The 22,588-nt window shown below is 36.1% G+C and overlaps 1 protein-coding gene across 1 annotated transcript in view; it reads left to right on the forward strand.

Annotated features, from left to right (window-relative positions):
• Nucleotides 1-22,588, forward strand: part of LOC149298834 (semaphorin-3E-like) — a 44,839-nt gene that overhangs the window by 17,827 nt on the left and 4,424 nt on the right. Inside the window, exons 4-11 of the mRNA XM_089487200.1 lie at nt 8,222-8,315; nt 11,872-11,991; nt 12,456-12,598; nt 15,219-15,333; nt 15,762-15,831; nt 17,147-17,291; nt 18,579-18,801; nt 20,932-21,023. Of these exons, the coding sequence (XP_089343326.1) occupies nt 8,222-8,315; nt 11,872-11,991; nt 12,456-12,598; nt 15,219-15,333; nt 15,762-15,831; nt 17,147-17,291; nt 18,579-18,801; nt 20,932-21,023 (1,002 nt within the window). The remainder of the gene's footprint in view (nt 1-8,221; nt 8,316-11,871; nt 11,992-12,455; nt 12,599-15,218; nt 15,334-15,761; nt 15,832-17,146; nt 17,292-18,578; nt 18,802-20,931; nt 21,024-22,588) is intronic.

Below are 22,588 nucleotides of genomic sequence, written 5' to 3' on the forward strand. Positions count from 1 at the left end.
GCTTTAGATGACATTGTTTTGATTGTATCATATTATTTACTATTAAAAAAAGTATAAAATATGATGAAACATTTAGAAAAAAATGACTGTTTCTAACTTTTAGTTGAAAGATCTTTTACTCATCTATAAAAGGTAATGAAAAAACCTGCTAAATAGATTCTACTATTTGTCCTGAGTTTAGAAATACCCAATGCTTTTATTTTTTTTGCTTTTTTCTACACATTATGGGGCAATAAGTACAGGTAGCTTTTTGCTATTTCAAATTTTTTTTTTCCAAATCTGGTAATTCTTCCCCCCATGTGCCATTTCGGGTATATTTGAAGCCGGCCCACGCAATTTACTCCATCAAATCATATATTTTTGAAAACTAGACAGCCCAGGGTATTCCAAATGCTAGTATTTTAACCCTTTCCAAGAACTTATTCTACCATCAGCCTTTGTCAAACTTTATGGTAGTATTTTTTTTTGCATTTGTTTTTTCACACACATTTTACTTCAGGTAATAAACAGGTTCTGGTATACCTCACATGAATGATTTTGCCTGGCTGTTTGGGGGCAAAAGGGCCACATTTGGGGCATGCGCATTTTCAATGTTGAACTTTGGCATTTGGCGATCAACTGCCCATGTCCTATTTGGTACATCTTTGAGCCGGGCCATTTCAGTATGCCCAATAAAGCCATATATTTTTTGAAAACTAGACACCCCAGGGTATTTCAAATGCTAGTATTTTAACTCTTTCCATGCACCATATCTACCACCAGTCTTGGTCAAACTTTGTGGTAGTCATTTTTTTGCATTTGTTTTGTCACACACATTTTACTTCAGGTATGAATTAAAAGGTTCTCGTATATGTCACTATCACAAAACACCCCAATATGTGTTCAGCAACATCTCCTGAGTACAGCGATACCTCACATGAATGATTTTGCCTGGCTGTTTGGGGGCAAAATGGCCACATTTGGGGCATGCGCATTTTTCAATGTTGAACTTTGGCATTTGGGGATCCACTGCCCATGCCCTATTTGGTACATCTTTGAGCCGGGCCATTTCAGTGTGCCCAACAAAACCATATATTTTTGAAAACTAGACACCCCAGGGTATTTTAAATGCTGGTATTTTAACTCTTTGCATGCACACATTTTACCACCAGAATTTTTTCAAAGTTTGCAGTAGTATTTTTTTGTGTGTATTTTTCCCCCACACACATACTTTATGTATGAATTTACAGCTCCTGGTTTATGCCGCTGTCACACGACACCCCAATATGTGTTCAGCTACATCTCCTGAGTACAGTGATACCCCACATGCATGGGTTTGTCATTTTTCGGGGGAACTAAAAGGCCACATTTGGTACGTGTGCATTTTTCTAATTGGAAATTAGATGTGTGGCCATCCTTCCCCCCATGTTATTTGGGACATTGTTGAACCCGGCCAATTAATTTTACCCCATCAAATCATATATTTTTTTAAAGTAGACACCCCATGGGCATTTAATATGCCAGTATTTTAACTCTTTCCATGCGAGAATTGTTTTAAGCTAATATGCTAATTTTAGGACTTGCTCACAAAAATATATTTTTTATATATATATTTTATTTTTTTTGCCTTTTTTTTAAAAAAAAATTAACATTTTTTTTTTTACTTGAAGGTTCCCCTGATAGTGACATCAGTGGGAAATTATTTTTACATTTTACTGGTTTTTTTACAATTTTTTTCTAATTATTATTAATTTTATTTTATTTTTTAATTTATTTTTACTAATCACACTGTGATTAGAAAGCTGGGCTCCATTGACTTTCATGGTTGAATGCAGTACCTGTATTCAACCTGCAAGTGGAGCCAGAGTTCTCTAGAGGGTCTGGAGACCATCTAGCGAACTTTTTCGTCTTTATTGTTTTTTTTCCCGGGCCGCCACCATCTTGCTGATGGTGAAGATCACCAGCAGCGGCGGCTGTGACTGCTCTCAGGAGCGGTCACAGTCCATCCAGAGGTAAGTGTTTGGTGTCGCTGGATGCCTCCTGATTGAGGCATTCCAGCGACACCATTTAAGTTTAGGAGGTGATCGTTGATCGCCTCCTAAACGCTTTTAAAACGGGCGTCCGCCACCATACAATGTATGGCGGATGTTGACGCCCCGGAGAGGGGCCAGAGATGGCCCCGAGTGCCGATCGTGGCGTTGCTGAATGCCTCGAGGTCAAGGCATTACAGCAACGCCGTTTGGGTGCAGAAAGCGAAAGTAGATCTCTTTCTGCACCCGTTTAAAGACGTGCTGGTCCTGGCACGTCAATTGTCGTTAACGACTTGATTTTCCGTGACGTGCCCGGACCTGCAATTGTCATCAAGGGGTTAAATAACATTCTAATAAATACTTACTCTACACTGTGTGTATTGCTCAAATATCTATTCAAACCCAATTGCTATAAATGTTAAGCCATTAAATTATTTTATTTATGACATCCTTGCTATGAACTGAATACATTTCCAAATGACCCTACTGCTTATTTGAAGTATTGATTTTAATCAATTATTGGAAATTAATCTATTGAATAAAAAAAAACAATAAATTTTTTATTATATAATAAAATTAACCTGCATGTATATAGAGTTTAAATATGCAATTTAGTTTAAATATGTATAGAAAACCATGTCTAAAAATGTTATCTCCAAACAGGTGGTGACAGTTGCAGGGTCTCAATTTCTTACTTCAAAGTATCTATTTGATCATTATTCATTAACACTCATTGGTCGACCAAATAAACTCCGATGTTCCTGTTCTGTTTCCATGGCAAATGTAAATTTAATGGTTAGGTCCATTAAGAAAGATTTATTTTGTTTGCCGTTTTGTGATTTGATTACCTTATCTGAAATATCTAAAACACTGATAACGGACCATAGCCTTGGTTGGCACATTTAATAATGCCGAAAATAGTCTTATCTCCTTTTCCTGTGACAGCTATTAAGGTGTTATATTTGAGGTCAGGTAGAGGCCTTCGAAAATATATAGCCATTTTGATCTCTTATAAAAATTGTTTAAGCATAAAAATAAGGAAGGGCCTCAACAAGGCTAGTTTTTATTATACTAATAAATTGATTTCCATTAATGGAAAACTATCTTATGTACATATTTACATTACAGAGATGTAATGATGAAAATTACAATCCGTTTGCTTGCCTTACTAATTAATTGTCAAATGTCCTGCCTTATTGATCACTAATAAAAAATGAACTAGAAACGGAGCAAAGCTTTATAAGTTTATTGTTCCTCACTCGTAATACAGACAGAGGTCTATTTACTAAGCTGTTATGGTTTTGCTGGTTTGTAAAGGAATACACTAGCAAGATACCTGTCAGTTGATGTTTAAAGACATATTGTCGGGTTTCTTTTCTGCACAATAGCTAATAACATTTTAACTGGCTTTTAGTTTTTAAGTGACACTACTGCATCAACCTGTCACTTTGGTTGTTTGTGATCCTAAAGCATTTCTATATATGCGTTAACATAGAGCTGTACACCAAAAAGCAGACAATGCTACACGCCAGTTTATTTACCAAATATTACATAACGTACCAACAGAAAAGCCCCTGAGGGCTCATAAATATATGACATGTAACACAGTGTACAATTCCACATTAATACAAGTGCAGATGCTTTCTCCTGATAATATTTTTACTGTGAGTGCCCTCTTGTGATTATAGCTGACATAGGCTTGAACAAGGCTTACTCCTAATGTCTGGCTCTGTCCAGCCCATCATAAGTGGGGAGTGAGTAAGTAACACAGCATATTAGGACCTTCTCTTGAAGTTTACAATCCTAAATTGAATGAAGAATGATAACAAATATGGAGCTAGAGATGAATAGGGCAATACTTCCAGATTTACTATTTTGAATTTTGAAGGAGAAAAGCCAACATAGGAAGACAAGCGGAGGCTATGTGGTTTTTTGTCTCTAATATGGAGTGTTTCATAAAAAGTCTTAACAGGGAGAAAAGAAGAGAGGAAGAAAGAAATAAGCCATGAGATATGCAGAGGGGCCATGTTAAGAATAATTTTTTTTATATGTGGTAGAAATATAAGAAGGAGTAAAATCTTAAAAACAGAAGCTTAAATTTAATTTAAGACCAAGGAAACTCAATATGTATAGCTTGGAAGAAAGATGAGAAAGAGGGTATTTGGATACTTAAAGGGATTCAACAAAGTACAGGATGGAAGTTTATTTGAAAGGGGAGAAATGTTAGAACAAAAAGTCATAGTCTTCAACTAGCGGGTGAGATGCTTAATGTTGTAGATAAATGGAAAAGCCTTCCATCAGAATTGGTAGAGGCTAATACAGTAAGGGATAGGCATAAATCTATACTGAACCCAAGACAAGATAAAGGACTGATTAAGACCTGAGTCTTATATCAGGGGGAAATGGCAGACTCAATAGGCTCAATGGTTCTTACCTGCTGTCAAACTCTATGTTTCTAATTCTTCATGGGATAATATTAAAAGGAAGGTTTTTAAAAAGGGTGCAAATGCATCTTGAAAACACCGGGGCAGATGGTAGTTAATTATATAATACGGAGAGCGAAAGTGAGGAATTGGTCTCTCTATGTTATCCTCTTAATAAAATGAAATAAAGATTGAAGATTTTATGAATTTCCGTTTCTGATTATTTACATTACTGAACAAGACAGTGTTCTGTTTCACATTCGTTTCAAAGGTTAAGTGTGTATCATACATATTCCTTCCTGATACTTATTTACACAAGAAGCCTGAAAACATATTTTCCATGGTGAAAGCTTAAATCGCAGTGTTTTCAGTGGTAAACCACAGGCAACTCTAACTTCTGAAGTATTGTTATTCTACAACCACACAATTTAAGCAGTTTACAGCAGGGTGTAACTTGAACATTTTTCAAGAATTACATCATTAAAGCATTTTTCTTGCTTCTTTTGGACCTAAGAGCAACCACTAAGCCAGGAAAACAAGAATGCCTGATATTATTTTAATGGAAGCCAGAAACCTTACTCAGCTTCGCATTTGTTTGCTGACACTCCTAGTGTGCTTATACCACCTTTTAAAAGATATTTAATGTGTGGAAATATAAATAGGCTGACTCAGATCCTATTAGCTTGAAGACATTTAGACCTATAGATCCGAATATGTTCTGCCTTGAAGATGATTGATTTAATGTTAGTGGATTGACTAAGATTGTGGATTGTGGCAAGTCAAAGCCATTTGCTCGTTTTAACTCAACTCTGAAGGAATGCTTGGTTTGTAAGTTCTTCAAGGGAGTTCCTAAATGAAATGGTTTATATCTGTGTGCATAATTAAGATTCTGAGAAACGCGGAGCACTTGGTAGCACATCTTGACCAGTGACTTTATAGACTCTACTTAAACACAATTTAAATGTATTTAATGTCTTTGTAAAGAACTATTTTTGACATGTTAAGCATTTATAATAGCGTTGTGACATCATGTGGATCCTGAACAGCAGTGCAACTCATAATAGCTATTATGTTTCATGTAGCAAATATGCAAGAAACTGTGTATACCAAATATTTACATCAGTAAAAATATTTTGTTTATCTATATTCTTGTTAATTATGCTAATGTGAACATAATTTACCATGATTAGAATGTAAGGTTATCTGAATGTGTATATATATATATATATATATATATATATATATATATATATAATCAAGCAATTTACTTAATTTACTTTAAACACTATTTGTATTTGGCAGCAAAACTGTAAGGTTTTAATACTTAACTGGACCTTCCTTAACTCTTTTAAATTGTAGCATGTGTTTTCAATAGGGTTAATGTCATGAGCAGGCTATTGAAGGAGCATTGAAATAGCTTGAGTTCACTGGAGGTTTTTAGTGTCAAAATAGCTGGAAGTTCTAAGGTTATGTACCCTTATCTAATAGATATTTTCATATGTAATCCCTTTTCAATTTAAATTGCCAACATGTGGAAATGAATCGATGCAACAAGTTAAATGAAATGACTCAGCTTAAATGAAAATACTTCCATCAGTCACAAGCTGTTTTTTTTGTTAATTACATCTGTAAATGTATTAGCGTCATACAAGCCTTGCAGTCCCTTTGGCTTTGCCATACGTCTGCAATCATTTAACACAGTGGATCTTTTATTGTTGTTATTTTAATTAGGGCATCTTTGTCAGTAGACCATATTCATAGGTACTCATTCATGATGTGAAAAAGTTCTTTAAAGAAAAATGAAGTAATGCTTTTTATCTCCAAGGACTGTGGTGGAAAATCTATTACAACTAGTAATGGATTATTTTGTTCATTGTTTTGTATCTCTGTGTATTGATTATAGCAATACCACTGTGTATACATCTCAAGTAAAAAATAAGTTTCTTAATCGTATATATATTAAATTGGGGAAGTGTTATAAGCTAAGCTTAATACATTTTCTGGGTCTGGTAATGTGTTTAAGAAAGAAACCTAAATTTTGTATGTGAAAAACATTTATAAAAAAGATATTTGTCCTTATTTAGATTCAATTTACTAAAACAGTGAAATGAGAGATTAATCTGACATTTTTTATTTGAATTCTTTAAATGAATTAAATAGTGTTTGAGGTATTAAAATACATCATCCAATTTACTGATACATAATTGCTCAGAGGGCTGTTTTGCTAAAGATCTATGTGTCCTTTTTAGGTTTTACAAGAAAATGAAGCGAAACAACCTGATACCACTCACTTAAATTGGCATTGTTAATACACCTATTAAGTCCTGCTGACTCAACGGGGCTGCACCGGACTTCTAGGACTTGTTAGCCCGCACTTTAAAAAAAAAAATTTATATGTAGATCTCCCTTCTTTTCCCCAAATGTTAAAAATGGAGTCTCAGATGAGCTGAGGTTACTACTCAGGTGCAGCTTGGATATCTGTTAATACTTTTGTTGCAATATTTTCATTTTGTCATTGGTCACAATTTAATTTTACCAAATGGCCAAATACAGACAACTTGGGTTACATTTTATCACATTTATTTTTATATGTCCAGCGGATTCATAATGCTGTTATAGTAGGGGCAGCAAAATAACAAAGGCAATATAAAATTGACAATAACATTAATACAATAAAACATACTGTTACAGTGGGAGAACAAAGCCCTGTGCTTGAGAACATACAATCTATTAGTAGGTTTGGAGGAAATGAGGTAGAAGGAAAGGGCCCGATTGGGTGTGGATGATTTGATTGTTGTGAAGGTAATGTGGAGATCTTGAATCTGACACCCATATTTGACCTACTAAGACCACAATGCAACATACTGAGGCATTAAGGAGAAAATAGAAACCCAAAGGTGGTATTCTAATGCTCTGGAAGCAAGGCTCTTTGTGTCCAATATTAGCTCCAAGATAAAAATAGCCATCACTAGGAAACCTCTGTCAACACCCTAACTATTAACAAATGTGCTAGTTAAGAAAAGATTTCTCAGCTTATCACTTCCTTGAAAATGTGTCCATTTGTGTTTATTGTCTAACATCCATTTTAAATTACAGTACCACATTTCAAACTCCTGCTTACAAATGCTCTAGTTTTGACACTAAGCCAACAAACTGTTATCGGATACAATGCCCCATGTAATGTAACTTGGGAGTAGAGCCCTGCGCGGGACTGCTTTTTTAATCCCGCTCCCGCAATGTGGGTGTTCCGCTCCCGCCACATTTGTGGCCAATCCTGCCCGCTCCCGCCACATTTGTGGCCAATCACGTCCGCCTCCTTACCTGATTTCCCGCGCAGTCCCGCAAGTTGTTCCCTCACAGCGTCTCTGCTCGTGCTCCACCCAGGAACAAGGCGGAGTCACAGGAAGTGATGTCACATCACGTGACTCCGCCTTGTTCCTGGGCGGAGCAAGATAGGAGACACTGTTATGGAGCAGCGAGAAGACAGCCTTGCGGGACTGCGCGGGATTATCGGGACCCGCAGGTACAGTGCCTGACCGCCCGCTCCCGCCCGCAGCCCCAGCAAGACCACCCGCGCCCTACTTGGGAGTTTGCAGGTGACTTGTTGATATCAGAGGGCTGACATGTCCGTTTGGAGCTGAGTCTGGCACTTTAGTGTATAGTGACATGTGATGAAATGTTAAAGCTTCCATTTTAGAGAATAGACCTCAGTGTCTTGAATGCATCATACATAACAAACAAGCAATGACATTGTGTGCTTGTGTAATAACAATGTTTTAATGTTTACAGGAGCATATATTTCAGCTTGAACTACAGAAAGTAGAAAGAGGACGTGGGAGATGCCCTTATGACCCAGACTCTTCAATTGTTTCTACGTTTACTGGTAATTGAAGCACTTTTTCCATAAGTGGACAATATTCTGTTATGTTTGTATTCACTCAAACTGGCTAATGAACACTAAAGACCATTATGCATTTAATTTCCTATGTAAGCTGCCTTGAAGCATGAATTAATTTCTAATGTGTGTCATACTACACTTATGAACAGTTTCCATGTACTAAGCATTCAGATTCTTTCCCCACCCTAGGAAGCATTATTTATATTCTGCAAATCTTTTTCTAGATTACAGTGAGAAACTGGACAACAAATCTGTTTTTTTAGTTATGTAGTTTTTTAGAATTTCATAAGCATTATATTGGTCAAACTGTAAAATATGCATTATATGTTCAGTTTTCTTTACTTTCATAAAATATTAAAATATAATCATTGCTTTTAAGAGAAACAGAAGAAATTGTAGATTTAGTGGACTAACCAATTTAGATCTCATAATATTCCTTGAAAAGATGGTTTAGTTTGAATGTATTTATACACCCATTGTCCTTAAAACAATGTCAACCTCTTACATAAAAATGATCTTGTGGTTTTTGTATTTCATGAACAATACCCTGCAGGTTTTCTTGTGGTTTAAAGAAAAAAAAAGGATTATATTTCTCAAAAACCGCATATGCAATTATATGTGGCTACCTCACTAAATGATATCCTCATGAGCTTGCAGATTCATGAACCATTGAATACAAAAGGAGTATGTAATATATTATATTGCTCTGGCTCACTGAGACGCTGAATATGTTTCATTAGTAAGCATTTACTTATTTATTAATGTATTTGCATTAAGATTTAAATATTTCTGTCCTTTACATAAGAGTCAGGATGGTAACTTATAGCCCAGGAGGCATGCTGGCCCAAGTGTCACTTGTAATGAGGTAGTCAAAAAAAAGCTTGTCAGAAATAATTTAGCAGAAAATGCTAAATTTCTTATTATAACAAAACAGTGCTCACCTCCAATCGTGGAGAGGACCTTGGCTCACATACTGACTATCCTTTTTTTTCATTACCAAGGGCAGTGTGTTTCTCTGACTATCCTTTAGTAGAGGGGCCGTTATGTCTCGGGTGGCACACCAGTTGCGTCTCGACTTCGGCTGTGTGGCTAGTCAAGTGAACACCCTCATTATTATTGGTGATCCAGAGAGGAACTCCTACATTCACACATTTACTAGCAATCCTGCATCTTGGACTCCTCGTCTGATTGCTAACGTGACACCATCTTTGCTCTGGGTAGTGCTTGCAGTAGTAGTAGCACCAGGGGTGGTTGTGGTGGCACTGGTAGTGGTTTTATTCCATGCTTTGTCATAGAATAGCTATCATTCACCTGGATGCCATAAAGTCACCACCACATGACCCCTCTGTGAGCTCTAAAGTCATGTCTTACTTTGGTACCTGAGATGGACAACATATCAGCACTACTAGAGCGTGAATGTACTGCTGCATGCGGCTCGTGGTAGTTCAACTAGTGACTGAGCATACAGGCTTTAGCCTTCTTGGAGCTGGTGTACCGGAGTCACCTGGCTACTTTTTTTGTACACACTTGCCGCCAGCTGTGCCCAACCCATGAAAACTTGAATCCCTCCATATTTCCATATGTTTTGTACTTGTTGGTAAAGGAGAGAAAAATGAAAATTTACTAACCCTACCGAATTTCACATAGTCAAATGCCTGATTCTGTCAGCAATATTTATCAATTAATATAAGAATGATTTTTTGTGTTGTCCACAATCTAGATGTTTGGCTGGTAGAGTAAATATGCAACTGTCCTAATAAACTCTACTCATGAACAGTATTTAAACAACTAAACCACTGTACAAGCACAGTCACTTGCCTAATTTTGTCACTAATATTTTTAATGAGCTATTGTTTTGTATTATACAAAAATAGAGGTTAATTTTTAAAGTGAGACAGCAGCCCTAAAATAAATAAATAAAAAATGTCTGCTGTAGTCCCTGTATATCAATAATTAACTAATATACAGTACCACCTTCATCTCTTCAATCTCTTCAATGACTGCCAACCAACTTCTTTATGGATGCCTACAAACTTATGCCTTAACATCCTTTAGCTAACCTTTCCTAGTCGCTTTCCTGCAATACTTTTACTAGTGTGGCTGGTCAATCCCTAACGATAACATACCATATTTCCCTCTAGATTGTAAACTTGTTTGAGCAGTGCCCGCCTCACCTGTTTGTGTATGTCATCTTGTTATGTTAAATACTACTTGTTATGTCCTGTCTACCCTTCGTACAGCGCTGCAGAATCTGATGACATTATATAATATATATTATAATATATAATAGTAAAAATAATACACTACAGCTTCTTCTGTTCACCCCCCCCCCCAGTAATTTTTCTGAACTAAACTACTGCATTGAATTGCAGTATGGTAGATGATCAATGGCCATCAATCTCAGGCTCTCAACACTGTAATTAACTTGTCACTGACCATGTCACACTCCAACTCTCATCAGTCCATAACTGCTGTTACTGACGGGTTACAATGAAGTCAGCACACTTATATATCTAATGCTTGTCCCTTTCCCTTGTGAATGCTGATTAGCCAGAGTGAAAAATTAAGGAAAAAATGTCTCATCATTCTGACATTCAACTTTTTTTGGACTTCTAATTATGTCCATTAGTGAACACACCCTAATCCATAGTAAATGTTGCATAATGCATGAGGGTCAACTATTACAAACCGAAATGTGTAATAAGAATTGGATTGTGTGGTGGTGTAATGGTTCTGTGATAGAGTTAATTTCTACCACACCAAATATATACGTATATAAATTAATGATCAGAGAGCTTGAAAATATATATCATATTTTAAGAGATGCATCAAATAAGTAAGGTATCAACAATTTCATTATTATGTTAAAACATTTTATTCAATCACAGTAAACCAAACGGGTACATAATATAATTATGACAAGACAAATTATCACTGTGTATCCATTCTGCAACATGAAGTAAAACCTCTGTTGTATACAGTTGTATAATGCATTAATATATACACAGCCAAGGCTTGCTGAAAGTTTTTACTCAATTTAAACTCCATCCCTAGACCGGTACAAGGCTGCCACCTAGTGATCACTGATGTAGCTACATGTTTGATCTTCTTATAACAATACATTTTCTGGGTTTCAAGTTTCCTGTCTCACTTGCCATCTTTTGTAAGGTTAAATCCTCTTATAAATTCGCCTCCATTTTTAGCACATATTGTATTTTGACCTCCGACCGTAGTTAACCATCCATTTTTAAAAGAAAAAGCATACAATGTAATTTCATCTTTTTCCTAACTTGCTTTACATGTTTCTTAGAGAAGCTTTTTAGTATAGTTGTTTATGTTAAGATACTTTAAACCCCAAAAATGTATTAACCGTATCAAATTTCACTGAATTTTATCAACTTGCTAGTATTCCATCCAATCAGTGAATATGGAAGTCAGGGTCTGTAAACTACTGAATGGTTCACCACAAAAGTGGAGTAAAGCATGAGATTTAAAAAGATTTTTTTTAAGCATTTTTAACCAATGTTATATTCTATCATAGGTGGTGAGTTATTTGTTGGTCTGTACAATGACTTCTGGGGGAGAGACGCTACTTTATTTAGAAGCATGGGACATCTACCCCATATTCGAACAGAACATGATGATGATCGTATCCTTAAAGGTGACTTTTTTAATTGATCGCTGCCCTTGACCGTCCTGATATTTTATAAGAGAGCATTTTATTCAGATAAATCTGATACATTTGAGTATTGCTTGTCACTTGTCTCGATGAAGTTAGCAACAAAGTTATATATTATCTGCACGGTGTCTGACTTATTGTAATAAAGCAAATGCTACTAGAGCAGAAAATTAGATTTCCTATGATAAGTACCGGTATATGTTGTGGTAGGGAAGATTTTTAATCAACAGACTTTGATTATATTTCTCTATCTGGTTATATCCATCTGTCTGTACTACTACTATCAATATTTTTAGAAATTACTACATACAATATGTATTTGATAGATGCAAAGATAATAAACACAAACATTGATTTGGTCAAAACTGATTCTATGGTCATATTATTTTTTAAGCTGTTTCACAACAAAGTTATTGATATTTTTTTTTTTTATTGTGGCACCCTAGAACCAAAGTTTGTAGGCTCCTACATGATTCCAGACAATGAAGACAAAGATGATAATAAAATATACTTATTTTTTACTGAAAAAGCAATGGAAGAAGACAATGGAGTTCAGGCTATTTACTCCAGAGTGGGTCGGGTCTGCGCAGTAAGTGACAGAGTTTACCAAATTCAATGACTATAACATTATCTCTTTTAGTGTTGGTGGTCAAAGTTTTGCCATAATTAGACTTAGGACGCAAACTTCCACTTCACCTAGAGAAACCTATACATTTTTCTGCACCAGTTAAGCTATTAATTGCTACACAGTTAAAGGCAAACTGTACTTCCCGATACGTGCCACATACACTGATCAGCCATAACCATACCTGGGAACTTCTTCACTACGGCTACCAGGAGCCTTCCCTTGTGGGATGCGACCAGGACTGCCCACTGCTGCTCAAACATCCTGCTAGTGCCATCTTTGCCCTTCCACAATTATACATCTATGATACACACAAACACATTAACTCATGCTCTCCCTCATTCAGACAAATCATCCACATATTAACTCATGCTCTCCCTCATTCAGATAATTCATCCATTTTAAGAAACTACACCCCTTGGAGCTTCAAATGAGGGGCTACATGCATTTCTAGGACAAAAGTTGAGTGCACAAATAATGATGGAATATGTCGCTTTGGCTTGAAAATATGTTTTTTCTAACCATAACGACATGTTCATTTGTGTCTTGCGCACTCCAGGTTTGTACTAGAAACACATGCAGCCCCTCATTTGATGCGCCAAGGGATGTCGTTTTTGCAAATGTGTACTTTTTGTGCCATAATTTAACTTCCTACGTGAGCAGTAATGCCACGTCAAGGCTTCAACCCTAATTACTGATCATTCACACGCCTTTCATATCTCCATTCACTCACAGAAGCACACGCCACTCTTTCCATACATTTACTCACAGCAGCACACACCATTCTTTCCCCTTACAATCCCAAATAAATGATGGTAAAGGGAGAAGAAAAAATCACTTTTACAGCAAAAATAAGTTTTGCAGTAAAAATGCAAGGCACTGCAGGGATGAGATGGTTACTCATGTACCGCACAGGCTAAATGGCTGATTTTAATAATATTTGCAGTTCATCAGGATTTCAAAAATTGCCTCCCTCTACTGTTGGCTAAATTTAACCCCATGATCAAAGGGATCATAGGATTAAAAATTAGTATCGGCCATTTTTAAAAAGGGAATGTGACTTTTTATAGCTATATGATCGCTGTGGTAACATTGGCTACCACAGTGATCATTTAGCTAGAATACTTAATACTTTTTTTTTTTAAACTACTTTTTTTGATCTTTTTTTATCTGCCTTTAGAGACCCCCAAATCATTTTTTTTACATTTTTATTTTTTTTAACTTAATATTTTTTATTCTTTTTTTACAATCTATAAATTGGCGATTATCTTTCCAATGGTATATGTTGGGGGTATGTAGCTGCTTAGATGCCTGAGATACAGGCATCTAAGCAGCATGCCCCCATACCTCTTTAACTGACAATTGTCAGTTGTTAATAAAGTTGCGCGGTGACGTCATCGCGTCATTGCGCGAGACGTCACCGGGCAGATCGGGTGGCCCCGGTGATGCCCTTCAGTGTGAGGGGCAGATCGCTGGGGTAGGTGGTGATGGAGGTCCACAGACCTCCATCAAGGTAAGATAGTGCTAGTGACGGCATGGTGCCGTCGTTAGCACCTGACTGGGACTGCTAGCGACGGCACCATGCCGTCGTTAGCAGTCAAGGACTGTCCTGGGTGGTTACAAATTTGGGGGGGGCAACAGGGGGGGCAAGGAATAACCCCCTTGCCCACCTGTAGCGACGCCACTGCTCCCATTTAAAGGACAACGGGACAGGGAGCGGGGTGTGTCAAGACCCCGTTGCCGCGACCAGGAGGAATCGGATGTTGACCCAGAAAAAACAGAGCTTCACCCGGAGATCTCCAGGTCAAACCCGGAGAGTTCCCAGGTATGCCTCCAGAACATACCTCCTGACCCTTCGAATCATGGACACCTCTGAAGGTGTGGTGTGGTATCTGGCACCAAAACTTTAGCAGCAGATCCTTTAAGTTCTGTAAGTTGCGAGGTGGGGCCTCCATGGATGCATCCTGGTGCCATATGTTCTCCAGGTAACCGACGAGTCCGGCGCACACCTTTCGATTGCTGATCGGTGTATAGCAGGACAGGCATACATACAAAGGGATTACATATTGGAAATATGAATCTCGACAACTATTCCACCTTTTTACCCCTGGGACAACTGCTTTTGAGGGCTACAACTCATATCACCCTCCTCATCATTCTGGCTCAGGGTGATGGAGGCTGTACTCCTCAAAAGTCCATCAATTCATTTTTATATACAAAAACCACACACATTTATGTATACTATTTTTTCTGAGGAGGGTACCTTTGAGATCACAAATACTGACCCCTGCATGTTAGAACGCATCAGAAATGTTTGTAAAGCTCTATCGTACTTCACTTAATTCATATGTAGTACATAGATAGAACAAATAACCTCAGCTTTGTCATTTTATAACATTACTTATTTAAGCTCAGTTCACATATAACTACAGCATTGGGAGATATATAAAGTATAGGATCACATAGTCCAGGCTGGTTTCTGACATTGTACAGTTTGATATTTTTTTGTTACAAAAGTATATTATGAAAAGGAATTCTTTCACAGTGGATCATTTTATATTTTTAAAATGTACTTTCTTCTTAGAATGATATTGGAGGACAGAGAATGATGGTAAATAAATGGACCACCTTTCTAAAAGCTAGGCTAACCTGTTCAGTCCCAGGACCCAATGGAATTGACACATACTTTGATGAACTCGGTAAGTGAATTGCAGATTAAGGATAAGTATTTCAATCATGCTACATTAAAATAAATTCCAATAACATAACAGCAAATCTCAAATTTTTAGCATCATAAAAGTATAATACAATAAAATGCCCCAATGGGCTTCATCTCTCATGTGTCCTTTTCCTATTATTACCACCAAAAATAAAATAACGATTAAATTGGCAAAGGTTACTCCACCTACTGTACCGCTATATACCTACTGTGTGTATATATATATATATATATATATATATATATATATATATATATATATATATACACATAAATAGATGAGCATTACACCTATTCAGTATTAGTTGAGAGACATTAAAAGGTTTACTCATCACGTGTTTTTGGTATTTGCTGATTTTCGATATTAATAAAATTAAATTGTCTTTTTATCATGTTTTCCTAATGCAGAAGATGTTTTCTTGTTACACACCAGAGACAGTAAGAATCCAGAGATATTTGCATTATTTAGTACAACGAGGTAAGATAATAGTTTAGATAACATATTCGTCTTACTTGTGTATCCTCCATTTCACAAAAGAATACAGAAGTATTTCAAACTCAATACATAATAGTTTAATACATATTTCATTTTGAAATTAATTTAGAATGACTACTAGTGGACATGCCTGCGACCCCAGCATAAGCTGACAGGTTAATTACTGGATTGGTTTGAGGTTTCTAGTCAGTCTTTAAGTAGAAATAGCAGACAATTTAGACTTTCCAAAATAGTTATACCTTACATGGTAAGCCTGGGAAGCAGCATTGCTTTTCTTGATTAATGAGGTAAAAACAGTAATGGCGGCCAGGATACTGATGGATCTACGAGGGTCTCATAATAAACCCCCCTGGGTAATGTCAAAGCAAGAAAAAGCTTGCAAGAGTAAAGTCCCCTCGTCTTCTGTGCCAGTATGTCTTAACATGCGGTAATGTTATTGTCAGTTTTGTATATTGTCAGCTTAAATGTTGTTATTAAATTCTCATCCTATTCTAATATCACCACAGACTTTGAGGGCAATCTAAAATTAAATGTAATGTAGGCATAAATAGAACAAAATGAAAATGGCTACTTAAACGTCATTTAACCTTTAGCTTTGAGAAACAAAGTCTTGTCAGCTTGTTACAAACAGATTATAAGCTGAGTAATGTATATACATATTGGTTAATCAATACTGACCATGTACCTAAATATTATACACAAAGTATATCGTTTTCTCAGTGTTTAATTCCTTCATCTTGGCCACTCACAACAGAAACACAACCCGTAAGTTTTCTGTACCTCATTGCATTCTTTATAGTTTTGTTTTTAGATTTTTTCAAAAAGCAGCAAAAACTGGCAGTACTTACATTAATTATATTGAAGTTAATATGTGAATGCCACAGTACTACCACAGTCTCTTGGTTTATTACATAAACATCTAGAGTTGTTGTATAATTGACTTTGAACACAGCTATGCTATAATATATTATTATATAACGCCACTGAATGCATAGACTGAATGTCCTATTTCATGAATGTGACATTTAATTTGCTTTCTAATCACATAACTGCAATAGGTAGGGATTTATAAACATTTTGAAAGATGTAATACAATTGATGTATCCCTGCAGATTTAAGGTACAAAGCGTCCGTCATGTAAGACTTTTGAAGCCCAAATGTACGTGGTGCATTTTACCGTGAACATGCAATTTCCGCTTTCAAAAAAAACATAACTTTCTGTAAATCATTTTTTTAAACTATGTGTTTTTAGTTACATAGATTTTTATTTAAAGCAAAAATATGTCTATATTTTCAGCAACATATTTAAAGGCTACGCAGTATGTGTGTATCACATGGCTCAGATCCGAGAAGCCTTTAATGGCCCGTATGCTCACAAAGAAGGCCCAAACTATCACTGGTCAATGTATGAGGGGAAAGTCCCTTACCCCAGACCAGGCACGGTAAGTTGTTCTGTTAAGACTTGTCAGCTTTATTCAAAAGATGGTAAAATTACATGGAATGTCAAATCAGCCAAAACTGGCTTCCTGCAATCATTTACTCTAACACTTTGTTCTTCCAGCTGAGCTAAATAATTCAGCGAAGAATGGCATGACAAATTGAGCTAATACAAAGCCAAAAGGCAATCAAGTTCCATATGATGGTTGATTGTTGTGCAGTATGAAAGCTCAATGTGTATTAGTCAGTGGAATTAAATTATAACATCAGAACTCTTGATGTTACTATTTAGTACTATTTGTTGGGAACAAACCATATTATCTCCCAATTTCTGTGGATAAAATGAAACTCATTAGTTGCATCAGCACTATTCAACATAACAAACTAAGTTTTAAAAATATTATTTGAGTTAACTTATATTAGCTTTCCAGAAACTGGGGGTCAAAGTTGTATTTAACCGTTTAATTTACTCAAAAATGAAAGACAGAAGAATCATATGGCATAATGACATTTATGATTTTTACGATGGCTTTATTGCTTAGATATGTTTGATGTGAATATCTAGTTGTACACATTGAATGTAACTCATTTCTAAATAATATGAATAACTAAAGCTATATATGGGGTTTATAAAGAGCAATTGTGACACTAATGGGTAAAATAGCATTTGCCAGTGATGAGGATCGGGAATGCCATGGTCTGTGTAGAAGAAAAAAATTACCTTGTTGATTGAATTGAAATTCAATTTAAAAGTTTCTGAGAAGAATAACCTCTGTGTATCATGTCAAAAGTAATTCTAGTCACTGTCCAATAACATTGTGATCTGTGCATCATCACCCTGTTTACTCAACCCATATACTATTGTCTGTGTCTAAATTGTCTATCTGATTTAAGTCATTAGTAATACACTTAATGGAGGGTTGTAACTCCTGAAAGTTTTATCAACTGAATCGTATACCATTAACCAAGTATACATTATACTGTACATTTGAATTATTGTGCAGTATTAATGTCTTCTGTATAGTATCACTAATTCAACTGAATACCATATGTCAGGACTACCTCGAAACAAACAGTTACAAGTCTTATGATACTCAGATATGTTTGGAGGGCCACAGCTGGACTGCTTTAGCATATGTGGTCAGTGTGAAACTCCTGTACAACATGAGAGAATGATTTAAGATTTTTTTATTTAAAAATAAAGAAGATACCTTTATGAAGACATGAGTTTTGACTTGTCTTGACTGTATGTGTCTGACAACCTAGCTGAGTATTTCCTCTTGTCTTTTTAGTGTGCCAGTAAGGTGAATGGAGGCCATTATGCCACTACAAAGGATTATCCAGATGAGGCTCTTCGCTTTGCTAGAAGCCACCCATTGATGTATAAGTCTATTAGGCCTGTTCATAGAAAGCCAATACTTGTAAAAGCAGATGGAAAATACAAATTAAATCAAATAGTGGTTGACAGAGTCGAAGCAGAGGATGGACCATATAATGTTGTCTTCATTGGAACAGGTAATATTTTCTTATAAAGTAGTTTTTTTTATATTTTTGTATTAAACAATTGGCTATTAAAACATTAAAAACTACGACTAAAATATTTTTGGTAGAATTTACCACTGCTGAAAGTAAAAATAGATATTTCCATTTTCTAAGCATCTGTCATATTGTCTTGATTATAGACTGCCTTTGGATATAGGCTAATTAGACTAATAGAAGGGATTTCTTTTGTGGTCTATAATAAGATTTGTGAGCAGGTGCTGGAGGGAGTAAAAGAGAGCCCCAATCAGGAAAGATAACAGCGCAAGAGCAGAAAAGTCCTCCTCTGTATGGAAAAGAGTTATGTGTAGCTCAAAAACATTGGGACTCTCTTGTGTTTCATTCATCAGCCTGACATTTTAATCCTGATTATAGGCCACAGATTTAACCCTTTTAATTTTTTTTTTATTTAAGATTTAAAGATTTGTGGTACGGCCCATTATTATTATTATTATTATTATTATTATTATCCTTTATTTATATAGCGCCAACAGTTTACGCAGCGCTTAATACAATACATAAATTCAAGGGATATGACAAGACAAGAATTGACAGACTAAGACAAACCGATACATTTGGTGGAGAGAGCCCTGCTCGCAAGCTTACAATCTAGAGGGAAATGGGGTGACAAACATAAGGCATAGAGAAAGGGTGAGAGGTATTGTGGGGGTTGTATCGATGACAAGGAAGTTCTAGCAGCTAAGATGGTATGCTTCTCTGAAGAAGTGGGTTTTTAGATGTTTCTTGAAAGTTGGGAGGGAGGGAGAATGCTGAAGGTTCCTTGGGAGTAGATTCCAGAGATATGGGGCAGCTCGAGTGAAATCTTGTAGACGGGAAAAGGAAGAGGTGATGAGTGAGGAGGAGAGCCTTAGCCCATGGGAGGAACGTAGGGATCGAGTAGGAGAGTATTTGCTAATGAGGTCAGAAATGTACGGAGGAGCAGTATTATGGATGGCCTTATATGTCAGTACCAGGATCTTAAATTTAATTCTAAAGGTAATTGGGAGCCAGTGGAGGGTTTCACAGAGGGGGGAAGCAGAAGAGGAGCGACGTGCAAGGAAGATGAGCCTAGCAGCGGCATTTAGGATAGACTGTAAAGGAGAGAGTCGAGACAGTGTGCCAACCACAAGAGTGTTGCAGTAGTCAAGACGAGAAATGATAAGGGAATGAACAAGGGTTTTTGTGGATTCTTGGGTGAGGAATGGGCGGATACGAGAGATGTTTTTTAGGTGCAAGCGGCAGGATTTGGCGAGGGACTGAATGTGAGGGATGAAGGAGAGGTTTGAGTCAAGGATGACCCCAAGGCATCGGGCCTGGTTAGTAGGAGAGATAGTCGTGTTGTTAATGGTGATAGAGAATTCAGGTAGTGGAGTGGAGATGGAGGGAGGGAAGATAATGAGTTCAGTTTTAGAAAGATTAAGTTTCAGGTAGTGTTGTGACATCCATGAAGAAATAGCAGAGAAGCAATATGAGAGGTCAGTCTATCAGAAAAATCCAAGTCTAAGAGCATGAAATAGTTTTTATTATAGATTGCACTGCAGCTTTTAGGAGTAAAATTGGAGGGGAAATCTAGTCTAGTAGTTTTTACTTTATACATTAAGCATCATTTTTAGAATTGCTGGTAATAAAATAAAAAAACACACAACTAGTTTGCTTGTACGAAATGCTGCACAGAACTTAATAACTCCAAGGTCAACAGTGGCAACCCCCCAAAAAACACGATTCTAACATTGTTCTTTGCTAAACCTCTCTGCCTTATCTGTTTGTTACCAACTAAAAGTGCCCCAAGTTTATGATCAACTCCACCAATTGAATTGGCAGAGGAGGGGGCTGGGGGAATATTATCATTAATGACGAAGGAGTGGATATATCTAATACTAGGCAATGTAATATACTTTTATACAATTTAATAATGTAGTCTACTAACAAATATGTGAATTATGTGAAAATCTTGGGGATGCAATCAAAGTTAAAAAAAATAGTCTTTAGTATATATATATATTAAACTTTGACACTTGCACCTTAAAATGTGTAATACATTGGATTAAATAATAAAATGTTTCTAAAAGGCTTACTATCTGTTGTTCTTACCTTTATGATTATTAGATAAAGGGACTGTACTGAAAGTTATTACTATTTACAATCAAGACACTGAGACTATGGAAGAGGTTATTCTTGAAGAACTTCAAGTATTTAAGGTAATGCAATATTAGAATTAACATGTTTACTTTTTTTTAAAAGTGTGTTCATCGCACCAGTGGTGTCGTAAGCAATTCTGCTAGCCAGCTTTGAACCTTAATGTTTTTATGGCTCCCAGTATCTCCAGAAAGATGTGTTTCATCATATCTGTTATTTATATTATGTTTATAATGTTATTTATAATAATATATAGTTATTTAATAGTTGACACCCATTTAAGAGGACAATCTTGTGTGTATACATTACCTTACCTTTTAAGTAGGGTTAAAAGTCTCTCTGTAAAGTTTCCTAGCCAGGGAGCAACATATTTTTGTGATTGCCTTCTGGTTATGGTGAAGGTGAAAATGGGAGACATATGTCTAGCAGCCCTAAGGGACGTTTGACTGCAAACAGGCACATCTATTTATTGTAAATTGTAATAGTTATTATTACTATATTATTATAAGAATAGCATTGTGTGTGTTTACCACAAAGATAAATATAAAGAATGAAAATGTTCCTAGGAACTGGTGGATACACTTTAGCGATATAGCATCTTCTACTAGTTATTACTGTTTTAGAGGGTTTGGGAATTGATCTCTTTAATTAGCAATTATGTTGTAGTACCAAATATCTGCCAGTATTATAAAGATGTAATGTTTTAATAATTCTGGACAATGTTAACAATGTGTGAATGTTTTGGTTAGTCTTTTTTTTTTTTTTTTTTTTTTTTTGTGAAACCAGTTTTATTGGTGATTTCTAAATAAAACCATATTACATCATGCAAAATAATAATATGATAATATGGGTAGCACACATAAACACAAATATTGATCAACTCATAGGAAACCAATTTGACCACAAATGCACACGTCTCATAATGAACAGGCAACCACCATTCTTAATTAATGGTGAAACTGAGATTTACTAATTAGTACTAAACCATAAAGCACCCTACTGTTTATTTGAGAAAGACGGGTCTAGAGGTAACTTTAGGGTTGGCACTCCTTAGTAAACATAGCCCCAAAGGGCACATTAGAGCCAAGAAAAACTCCAATCTATTCCGTTAGCGTGGTCTTAATCTACGGCTTATGAGTTTTCTTCTCACTCTCTACGTACATGACCTTATTTCAGGTGTTTGGTTGATAAAATATAGCAAATAACATTTACAGTTAATATTTAATTAACATAATAGTGAAAATCATTTAACAGTCTGCCCTTACAATAGATGGCAAACTAATGACTTATCTTTAGCTGATTTTGACAATATCTCCCATTATCCCATCATCCATCGATCCATCTAGCTATCTAAATAGAAGCCTTCAACTTCTCTTCATATAATGGTACTGATATTATTTCTTATTATTGACATGTTTTAATGTAAAATGTAAATGTTATGCTCTGTGATTCAACCTTTGCTTTTGCATGGACCTGTCTGGCGGAAGCTCTACAGCTGTCTTTTTAGGGGTTGATACTCACTGCACAGAATTTTCCAAGAATACAGTTACATCCTGAGGCAGAGACCCCATAAACCACCCCTATTGTATTCTGTGCCAGTATCAGTTGTCTAAGGATTATGGAAGAT

The sequence above is a fragment of the Sceloporus occidentalis genome, unplaced genomic scaffold (genome assembly GCF_023333645.1).
Source record: "Sceloporus occidentalis isolate IW3139 unplaced genomic scaffold, rSceOcc1.0.p SCAF_31, whole genome shotgun sequence".
NCBI classification, from domain to species: Eukaryota; Metazoa; Chordata; class Lepidosauria; order Squamata; family Phrynosomatidae; genus Sceloporus; species Sceloporus occidentalis.